The sequence below is a fragment of the Belonocnema kinseyi genome, chromosome 1, assembly GCF_010883055.1.
Source record: "Belonocnema kinseyi isolate 2016_QV_RU_SX_M_011 chromosome 1, B_treatae_v1, whole genome shotgun sequence".
NCBI lineage: Eukaryota > Metazoa > Arthropoda > Insecta > Hymenoptera > Cynipidae > Belonocnema > Belonocnema kinseyi.
The window spans coordinates 96,326,745-96,337,854 of NC_046657.1; the positions used below are offsets into that span (position 1 = coordinate 96,326,745).

General features: G+C 31.4%; 1 protein-coding gene across 7 annotated transcripts in view; it reads right to left on the reverse strand.

Annotated features, from left to right (window-relative positions):
• Positions 1 to 10,553, reverse strand: part of LOC117168236 (long-chain-fatty-acid--CoA ligase 3) — a 73,375-nt gene extending 62,822 nt beyond the window's left edge. For 2 of the 7 annotated variants that reach the window (XM_033353771.1, XM_033353728.1), the window contains exons 1-2: positions 10,292 to 10,553; positions 1,101 to 1,221 (exon numbers count right to left, since the gene is read on the reverse strand). Coding sequence is in view for 1 of the 7 variants with exons in the window: in XM_033353758.1 (XP_033209649.1) it covers positions 10,292 to 10,293 (2 nt within the window). In the remaining 6 variants the exon portion in view is untranslated. The remainder of the gene's footprint in view (positions 1 to 1,100; positions 1,222 to 10,291) is intronic. The other 5 variants (XM_033353765.1, XM_033353753.1, XM_033353758.1 and 2 more) reach the window with 3 other exon arrangements.
• Between the last annotated feature and the right edge of the window lie 557 nt (positions 10,554 to 11,110).

The window sequence follows — 11,110 nt, forward strand, 5'->3', positions numbered from 1 at the left end:
TTCAACCAAAAAATATACATTTTTAGTAAAAAAAATTCAACCAAATAGATGAATTTTCAATTGAAATGATAAATCTGCATTTCTGCAACTAAGAAATTGAATTTGTAATAAGGTAGATCATTTTTTAAACAAAAAAAAAGATGGATCTGCAATTCTGCAACAAAGTAAATGAATTTTTAATAAGGCAGATCAATTGTTAACTTAAAAATACTCATTTTCTACAAAACAGCTGAATTTTTTACCCGCCAATATTAATTCTCTAACAAAGTAAAAACGAATGTTCACCCAAATAATTCAATTTTCAATCATAGAGATGAATTTTAAATTAAAATTATGAATCTTTATTGTAAAATAGAAATTTATAATAAAGTAGTTCAATTTTCAACTCAAAATATAAATTCTCTAATAAAAAATATGAATTTTCAACAAATAAAAATTTTGCAATTAAGACAGAAAAAATGTCATTCAAATTGTTGAACTTTCAGGGCAAAAGACAAAGTGTTTGTGAAACAGTTGCATTTTCAACCCTAAAGTATGGATTTTTAACAAAGACGTTAATTTTCAACCAATAGTTGAAATTTTAATCCAAAAAGAGGAAATTTTCATCAAAATATTTGTTTTCTACCAATAAAGGCGAATTTTTAACTTAAAAAAACCCTGACTTTTCCCTAATTTCCATGACATTATTTTAAATATATTGACACAGAAAAATGATTATATTTGAAATTTTTTAAAGATTCCAAGTTTTTATCCAGGTAAAAAATCATTCAAGGACTTTTCAAGGTTTTCAAGGATGAAGTAAATTTCACCTTTATTTAAATTTTTGGTTAAGTTGCCAATTTATGCCATACCCTTGATAAATTAATTTATGGCACTCGAGCGATTTAGGAATACATCTAGAGAAATAGTTTCTTTGACACACTGTCTTTTTATCGCCATTTTTATCATAAGTTTTCATTTTACGTATAAAAATGAGGAGGAGGCGAATATGGTACAGGAGAGGTATGTAAAGTTGATACTGGGGTTGGCAAGGAATACGCCGAACTATATTGTCAGGAGCACGGTGTGCCCATTCTAATGTATTTTGGGGGGGTACTTACAGATTGTGACAAAATGTGAGATCAGCGCCACCTAGGGGACGTAGCAAAAGCTATGGTCTACAGCAACAACCCCCCTCCTTCCCTTCTCGCCCTAATTTGTAGGTTATGCTGACTTCTCTTTCTGAAATAAATACATGAATAATAATAACCAATAAAACAAACCAAAAATTGAACAAAATAAAATCTATCATCGATCAAATGCAATAAAATGTTTAAGTCTGTTGCAATCGATCTATCATAGAAAGATTCCAACAGACTTTAACGTTTGATTGTTCGTTCTATCAGAACGATTCCAACAGACTTTAACATTTTATTGCATTTGATCGATGATCGATTTTATTTGGTTCCATTTGTAGTTTGTGTTATCGGTGAAAATCCATTGTGAATCCAAGTTCATCACGCAAAAAAATATAATTCTTGCAGCTACAGTGAACTTGAGCAGACGATACAACTTCTATCGTCTGCTCAAGTTCATTTCGAATTCTGAATGCACACGAGCGCCACCTAAGGGACGTAGCAATTACTATAATCCGTTCACCACTTTTCTATGGGAGTGGGCACATCATCTTTGGCACATCGTGGTCAGGAGGGATACAGCAAGAACGAGTTTAGGGATTATAACAGGGAGTCGAGCGTGTAAATATGAAGAGAAATTTTTGGAAGAGGGGGGAAGTAAATTGGTTAGGGAGTGTTGGTGGGAGGAGAACAGACGTAGCGTTGCAAAGATGGAGGTGGAAAGGGAAAGGTATTTTAGAAGGAATGGATTGCAGATGGAGGAAGTTAGCAGAATGCACGAAGAAGGAAGGAAGGTATATGAATTGTTTCAAAAGAATGGCATGGAGAAAGAGAGGGCAGAATGAGAGAAGAGAATAAGAAAGTCAAGGTATAACGGAAACTATGTGTGGATTATGCCAAGGGAGAGAGCGCAATATTTGTGTAAGAAAGGAGAGCAAGGAAGTCAGGAACTTATAGCGAGAATGAGGTGCGAGTGTATGGAGAAGTATAATAGGTTCTGGCTTTCTAGAGAGAAGAGAATGTGTGAATTGTGCGGGAAGGGGGATGCAAAATTGGAGCATTGGTTGGAGGAATGTGAAAAGGTGGAAAGGAGGGGGATAAGCATGGAGGTATTGTTGCATGAAAGGGGTGACAAAAGGGCAGTAGCATGGGTGAAGGGGGTGTTGGGTAAGATAGAGAAGAGAAGGAAGGAGAAAGAGGAATGGAGAAGGAAAGATTGTAAATAGGAGAGAAAGTAGATGTAAGAGAAATGCAAATATTGAAAATAGTAGTTAAGTATTAGGTGTTAGCCGCGGAGACAGAGGCTGGTAATGCGAGGCATAGCGACAAAAGAGCGAAATGCGTGCGAGGCGAGGTGCAGCGAGGATGGTTAGGCGCAGCGAGGATGGTTAGGCGCAGCGAGGATGGTTAGGCTATAGGAGCGAACGGATTAGTTATAAGGTGTGGATGCGTAGTACTTTGCAAGACATAGTTATAAGAAAATTCTGTAAAAAATGGAAGTGTAAGCAAGTCAATAGTAGGAACTTTTGTTTATAAGAAGGAGATAATCAAATTTCAGGTTGATTATTTCCCCGACAGTTGGTTCCTTTATCCTGCTAGAAAATTGTGATAATACAAAAATAATTTCTTTCAAGAACTTTATTGTTAGCCTGCCTATTAATACTATCCTAGAGTCCAAAAGGCATAGGAAACTACGACATCTCGCGGTCAACTGGCATAATAAATGCATTAAAGATGATGAAAAATGCACCTCGTTTATTTTTTAATCAATAACTATAATAAAGGAACTTTTTCTCTCTCAACTATTTAAAAAAAGCCTTTGATTACACAAATTAATTTTACTTAATTAATTTATATTTGATTAGAGTACATTTATATTTCCTATATAATATATTCAGTGTTCTGATTAATTATGAAATGCAATTACTCCCGCTAACACTAAATTAAGAAATTTATTTTTTAATTTCAAATAAATCCAAATACGTGTTTGTGTAAGACAATGAGGAATAGACATCAATTTCCAATTGAAATCTACACTTATCATTAGTCATACTGATGATTGGATCAATCCCTCATTAATGTGGTGCATCGTTAACAATTATTACCGAACTGATTAGCGAACGTTACTTAAACATTTATTGCTAATTGACTTACAACGCTCTTTTCTTTCTTCACTTGAAATTTAATTTTTAAACTTAAAATCAAATTTATAAATCTCGAGATACTTACAATTAGGAAGAAATATTCCGTCCACGAAAGACTACTTTTATTTAATTCAAAACACCTTTGAAGCTAAAAAAAACACAAACCTATCCAATTTCTTTACATTGAATGGCAAACATTTTACAAGCACAGGAGAAGTTTCCAATTATAAAAAAAAAAACCTTCAGAGAATAAAATTAGTCTCTTCTTTCAAATTTTTGTTTATGATGATTTATATTTAATTCAATGAAAATATGTATTGGAAAACAGATAATCCCACACTAAGTTGAAAGTAGAAAAATTACAGCGTAGCGCACCTTATTCTTAAAGTAAGATGAAAATAGAATATTAGAGTTGTGTCGTATCTATTGCGGTATCAGGGCCGTCCTCGTCGAGAAGTCAAAGCCAAACCGAAAGGTCTGTGAAGATAAGAGTGTGGGTGGGTTTGACTATCAAACGTGTTTAAAGCAATTATGTAACACCTGAGGGTCAAAGAACAACACTTTCACCATTTAAACTAAAGAATTTCATTCTTATTAAAATTGGCCCCCTATCTTCTTCAAGAGAACCGACCACAATAATTAATTTCTTCTCAATTTTCAATTCAGAATTTAAATATATCAAATTCGCGCCCTTACGTTTAATTGGCTGCAACGCACCACCGATCACCTATGTTACTTCAAGCGCGCGAAATTCAAATTCACTGTTGTCACTGTCACTCCCATTTCGCACTTTTAAAATCCAATAAAAGCGTTAAGTATTGTTTGATATCAAAATATTAATTCATAGATATTATTTTCAGCCAAGTATAAATTAAATTTGGAATAATAATTCTAGAAAATTATTTTTATAAATCTTATGTAACAAACTATTTCCGAGCAGTAGCTACCTGTTGGACAATTCTAACGTAATCAGTTCATTTTCTCGTTAAGTTGCACGTGTTTGAATTGGAGATTTATCCCTGTGTTCGAGATAACGAGAGTTACGGCATTGAACTTCGGACCTTGTAACGTGAGTTCTGTATTATGTTGTTGAATCTTGGTTCTGCAATGAAGAGTAATTTTTTTCAATTGCATATTATTTTAAAACGAACAAAAGCAATGGATAAATTAAATTACTTTTAGCAATTGAAAAAAATCTTAAAGAAGGTAATAAACATAAGTTTTTACATCTTTAGCATTTTTTTAGTATATTAAGTGACAAAAAGGTTCCTTTATGTTTTTCATACAGTCGTAAATTGATGAAATGTGAACGACGAGTCACTCAAATCATAATTTACAAGCGCAAAGAAATTGTTTTGTATAAATGCAAGCATAAACTTTGAACATGATTAGATTTAAAAGAAAAGCTGGTTTTTGAAAATACAATTATTAATTATAACGTACTGCAAAGTGCTTTAAATATCCTTGACAGTTTAAAAGACTGATAACGAATGCTAACCAAACATTCTTGTATGCAAATCAATCGATTTCACGCTTCTCTTTCTAGGAAAGAAAAAGTGTTTAAAAAAAAGTAGAACAGGTGAATAGAAATTATTCTTTTTATATTTTATTTTTACAAGTCTTAAGTGTTTTTCCCTACTTGCGACCTGTACGCTTTTCTTGATTCACAACAATATCATTAGAGATCGATGTACCGTTATACTGATTTCACATTGTCCCCTGGAATTCTGATATCGATTCCAGCCTTACGTTCTCAAATAACAAGATACGCAGCCTACATGTTGCATCGCTATAATACTAGAGTTTAATTAAAACATCAGCGTAATTGTCCCTAAGCCTGAATAACCTATTACTTTTGGAATTAAAAAGTTTGGACTTGAAATTTTTAATTTAGCAGTCAATAAGTTAAGAAATTTATCAGTACCTGGGGAGAATCACAATCTCGTAAATTATATTCGAGAACTGTGCCCCGAAAATACGATTAAATGGAGAGCAAGGGTTATCAAAATATTTAAGTATTCGATAAATGTATTTTCGCCAGTCTATCTCGATTGACAAAAAATACATGACCGAACGTCATTCTTAAATACAGGGCCCTGGAGAATATTAAGCCACTCCTGAAAGCTTTTATTCGTGGTTTTGTGTGTTTAAAGTACATTTTAAACTATTTTCACATCTTATTTCCAGTAACATCAAATTTGGAAAGTTTAACAAACTGACTTGCAAAATGAAACAGTTCAGATTGCAAACGACATATAATCAATAGTCTCAAACTGAAAACCTAACAATTTTAAATTGAAAAAAATACTCACAGTTTATCAGTTGAAAAGAATCGTTGATTGAATAAGAAATGTTTATTTAAAAAATTTGGTTTATAAAAATATATTTAGAGTTCAATAAAAAATTAAAAATTAAAAAATCTTTTAAAAAGAATTAAGTAAATACAATATGTCGACAACATTTCAAAGTAGTTAATAGAAAACGTGAAACCTTAGAAAATATCAAAATGATAACAGAAATCACAGTCTCACATTTCTGTACAGGCCTTTTAAAATTAAAGGTCAAAGCACCGACATCTTTAATTTGTTGATTGTGAATTCTCATTTGTTAAAGCTCCTTCGCATTTAATGAAGACATTCTCATTACGTATCTTGTGCTTCCAACTAGTTTTGTCCATAATACAAACTTTTTAAAATTATATTCAACTTTACAAATTTTATTTCTAATGATTAATCATTGTTTCATGTGCTTGAAGTTCCGAACGTTCAAATGAACGAAATTTGTTACTGATGAATTTGTAAACCAGAAAAAGTGCTCAAATGATTGTTCATTTATATTGAAAATAAGTTATTATTGATAAATATTTATATTGCATATTTTAAATTACAGTTAGAACAATATTTATGAGCAAAATAGAAATGGGAAAAAATATTTCGTTCATTTGAACGTTCGGAACTTCAGGTACATCATTGTTTCTTATTTTGCATTAAATTGTATTCTTAGCTACCCTGCAAAAATGTATATTATTGCAATAAATTTATATTATTACAATTTATAATATGCATTAATATTGTAACTAAAGTATTTTCATTATCTTATTTTTATAATAAAAAAACGGTTTCGTTTATCCAAAAATTTAATTTTTTTTATTTTTAATGCTGTTTTTCACGAATAAAACAAAAACTACATGTCCTATTAAAAAGTGATTCATTATAAATTTGTAGATCATTTTGGGGTGCACAATTTTTGTCGATTCATCTTTTGTCCTATCATGCATAGTTTGACCGCAAAATGGAATTATTATTTTTTCGTTATTTTTTTGTGCAATCAAAATTTGAATTTTCGATTTTCAAGATAAATTCAAACAGTTTTTATGATAATCTTGTAGGGTGTGCAAAATGCAACGTTTTTGTTTCTCAGACTTGTATCATATCATGCAGTGTTTGGTTTGAAATGTTCATTTTCGTTTGTTTTTCGGATTTTTGTAAATGCTATAAATTTAATCATTTGTTTAATGAATTGTAATTATTATCATTTTATTATGTCATCAAATATTTCTTAACAAATAAAAACTATTTTTCAAATTTTTTCGATTGTTTTTCCCTCAGCAATCAACGAACTGAAGTTACCTGAAGTGAACATACCTAATAACAATACATAGCATTTTTTAAATCTTACAAAATGTGGTCTCAAAAATTTGGAAAATTCTCTAACTTTCTGAATTTTCATAAAAAATGACTGGCTGACGAACTTGACCTTCAATTTAAGACACTGAAGAGCATATCAAAGGCCATTCGAATCTGTCAATTCTTTCGAAAGTTATAGTGCTGACAAACAAAAAATCTATAAATCCTCACACAGGCTGACACATTCGTAAAAACCTGTTTTCCGGATTCAGGGAGTCTCGAAACGTGAAAATTTGAAGAAAAAAAAACAAGGGAGGAGGATTCAAATTTTATACAAATCTAATACCTTCTCTTATAAGAATGTAAAAAGAAATTTATCAAGACTAGACTAATAATATAATTTTGTATTTTAATAGTATTTATTAACAATAGTTTATAACAAATTTGTAGATCTTTTTTCGCTGAACAACTTTTGTCTTTATTTTTTTTCGTCTCTTGTACCGTTTTATCCAAAAATTAAATTTTTTAATTTTAATCTTATTTTTTACATAAGTTGGTGTTTCTTTACATAGGCTTTAGGGTCGAGTAATAAAAGAATGTGTTATATAATCAGACGTTTCGACCCATGTGTGAGTCGTTTTCCAAAAGTGACAAGAGCAACCAGTGACTTTAGTTATAAAAGATGTGGTTTTCAAGAAAAAGAAGAAAAATTAAATTAAGTTTATCTGTAGTCTTCGGTAACGAATGTTATTAGTGCAATAGTGATGTAATGATTTTCTTACATAATTTCTAAGAAATAAATCACTTAAGAGGATTCCCACACGAGTTGAAACGTTTTATTTAAAAACTCCGTTTTTTTTACAGGAACCTAAAGTCCATGTAAAGAAACACCAACTTATTTAATACCAGAGGGCCAATACAATTCCCCAACATTTTCTTTTTATGATTTAAACAAAAACTACGCGCTCCATCAAAAAATTATACATAACAAATGTATAGGTTTTACAAGGATTGCAACTTTTGTCTATTCATGTTTTTCGGTAGCTTGCATCGTTTTTCTCGAAATTTAATTTTTTAGTTCTAATGTTTTTTTCACGAATAGAACAAAAACTTAGTTTCCTATACGAAAATCATTTATTAAAAATTTGTAGCTCTTTCTGTAATGCACAATTTTTGACTACACATCCTTTTTCGTACTTTACGTCGTTTTTCCAAAAAATAAATTTTTTATTGATGTTATTTTTCACGATTAAAATAAAAACTACACATTTTTTCAACAAATGATTGAAAACAGATTTTTTGATGATTTTTACAACAACAAAAAACTACGCGTCCTATCAAAAAGTAACTAAAAACAAATTTTTAGATATTTTTGAATGCGCAATTTTTCTCAAATCATCTTTTTTCGTATCTTGTATAGGTTGACCGCAAATGGAATTTTTTATTTTTCATTATTTTTTAGCGCGATAGAAATTTGAATTTTCGATTTGTCAAGAAAAAATAAACGTTTTTCTGCTCGTGACTTCTTTTCATATCCTGCGTTGTTGGGTTTGAAATTTGATTTTTTTTAAATTTTGTAAATGCTGTAACTCTGGTAATTTGTTTTTTATCGAGAAAAGTATTCAGGATAAATTATTCTTCTTTTTGCGTACTACGAATAGCCATACACAGAATTTCAAAATTCTAAAAAAGTGGTCTCAAAATTTTTGAAAATGCTACAACTTTTTACATTTTTATTCAAAACGCCTGGCGCACCAACTTCACCTGCGATTTAGGACTGTAAAAGTATACATAACAGCCTAATCCAATCTGTCAATTCTTTCGAAAGCTATCGTTCTTATAGACTAAAACTCTACAGACACACACACACACACACATACAAGCATGCACATTCGGGAAAACCTGTTTTTCGGGTTCAGATGTTCTGAAAACGTGGACACATTTGACAAAAATGGGAGAGGGAGGCAAATTTTACACAAACATAATACCTTCTTTGATAAGAATGTCAAAAAAAAAAATCAAGTAAAAATTTGCAACTATACTTCCACTGGAGATTTCATGAAATAGAAGGAAAATCATTCACGGCATATTTTATTAAAGTAATTAAATATTTACTTTTTCACGACTTAAGAATAATATCATTTAAAAAAAATATTAATATTAGACTAGTAGAGAAAAGATAGTTAACATCAAAGTATTTACTTACTATGTCTGATAAAAAAATCATAACACTCTCCATTAAATGTCTTATAGAAACCCATAGAAATTGACAAAAGCATATATAGAACCATATAGAGCCATATAAAGATATTACAAATGATATGTCTATATATCCTTTATACATTTTTATAAGTTTCCATAAGGCATTTAATAGAGGACATCCAAAAATAGTATTTGTTTAATTTTAAACGCGTATAATGAAGTTTTTTAATTCTACAATTTGTATCAAATTGTGCCAAAATTTAACCGAAATCTAATTTCAATAAGAAACGTGCGGAGTCATTTCCGATAATGTTACTAAAAAAGTCGAAGATGCTTTCCTGTCAAACTTCAAAATTTGCATGAGAAAAAATTCGATGAAAAATTCCTCAACTCAAAAACATATGATTACAAATTTTTAACGCCGCGTGCAACTAGAGCCCGGTGCCAAGTGTGGCATTTAATAAAAGATAGGTTTATTTATATGAAATAATTGTTTGATGTTATAGTTTGTTGATCAGTGAATGATGAAATAATATTTGAATAAATGCAGCTAAGTGTTTATTTACACCAACTAAAGCTACTATTTTTAAAATATTCAATTATATTTTCTCGGTATTAGTTTATCAATAAATGTACCACTACCAGGATCTATTATTTTACATCATTTATTATATGCTACACTTTGTAATTGTATTAGCAATGGTAATATGGGTCAACTCGAATACGGTAAATACAGATTTATTAATTCGAATTCCTAACCTCAAAGATTCCATATGCTTTTATTTTTACATCCAATTTTTAACAGAGATTAGTCCTGGTTTCTTCCTATTAAATCCGTTTTAGAGTATCGAAAATGATATTATCATAATAAACCCCAAACATGTTTGCCGACGACAAAACTTAATTCACCCCAAAATATAGAGATGAGAGAAAAATCTTCAGACTACTATAAGCACTATCAAGGGGCTGAAAAATCTTGGATATATATAAAAAAAAACAGATTGTTTTCATTTTTGTCACAAGGTCAATATTTTTCGAAAGGAATGTTACTCGCAAAAAGATTAAATAAATCAGAAAACGTTATCAGCTGATTAAATCAATTTAAATTCTGTCAGAAGTTCGAATTCCGAGAAGACCGGATATAATAACTGGAAAGCGTGAACAAAAAGTGGTAAATCACAAAAAGAGAAAAAGAATAACTTACATACTTGCGGAAAACTGGACGAGCTCTTGCGAAAAAAATTCCTACGACTTTTACTCCGTTTCGAATCGATCCCAGTCCTTGGTCCTTTTCCAGCGTTGAGACGGAGTAAAGCGACGATTGAGTGAAAGAGAATGGAGGGGGTAAGAGAAAAAAGGTTATGAAGATGGTAAAAAATAAGAATCTAAAAATTAAGACTAAGAACAATCACGGTGATCACGACGTACAGCCCCGGACGGCCAGCGAGCGACTGATTCACTTCTCCACAATCCGTACCTCGTGAATGGGCCAGAAACGTGATTTCAGAGTCAGACACTGATCTTTGCTCTTTGATCCTCTTGTGGATTTTCCAGCAGATAACCAAAAAATCAGGGTCCCTGAGAGAAAATGGCCAGCCCTGGTCTCTCAACAAAATTCGTATCAGCCTGCCTGAAGTTTTTTTTTCGAATTCGAAAAATGTCAGTGTTTGAAATTTTTAGTACTCAAAATGCTCCTGATTATTGGCTCATCACAGAAACCCTTTCCGTGACCTGAGATAACAAAATCACTCGAAATTTTCGCTAAAATTACTCGTATTTTCTGAGAATTTGCGGAGTTCGCGGAATCGTTGAAATTCGAGGCAGACAAACGTCCTTGAGTTCAAAGAAGGAAGTACTGAGAGATGAGTACTTGACGTTGGATTTCGTCAACGTTTATAGTTTACACCACGTGGCATTTGAGACAGAATCGCTCGTGCCAAAGTGGGAATATGCGTTTTTGTTTTGGAGCGTGATCGACACGCTCGCGTTGTTTTGGGATTGCGACCTGTCTCCTCAAGGGTTC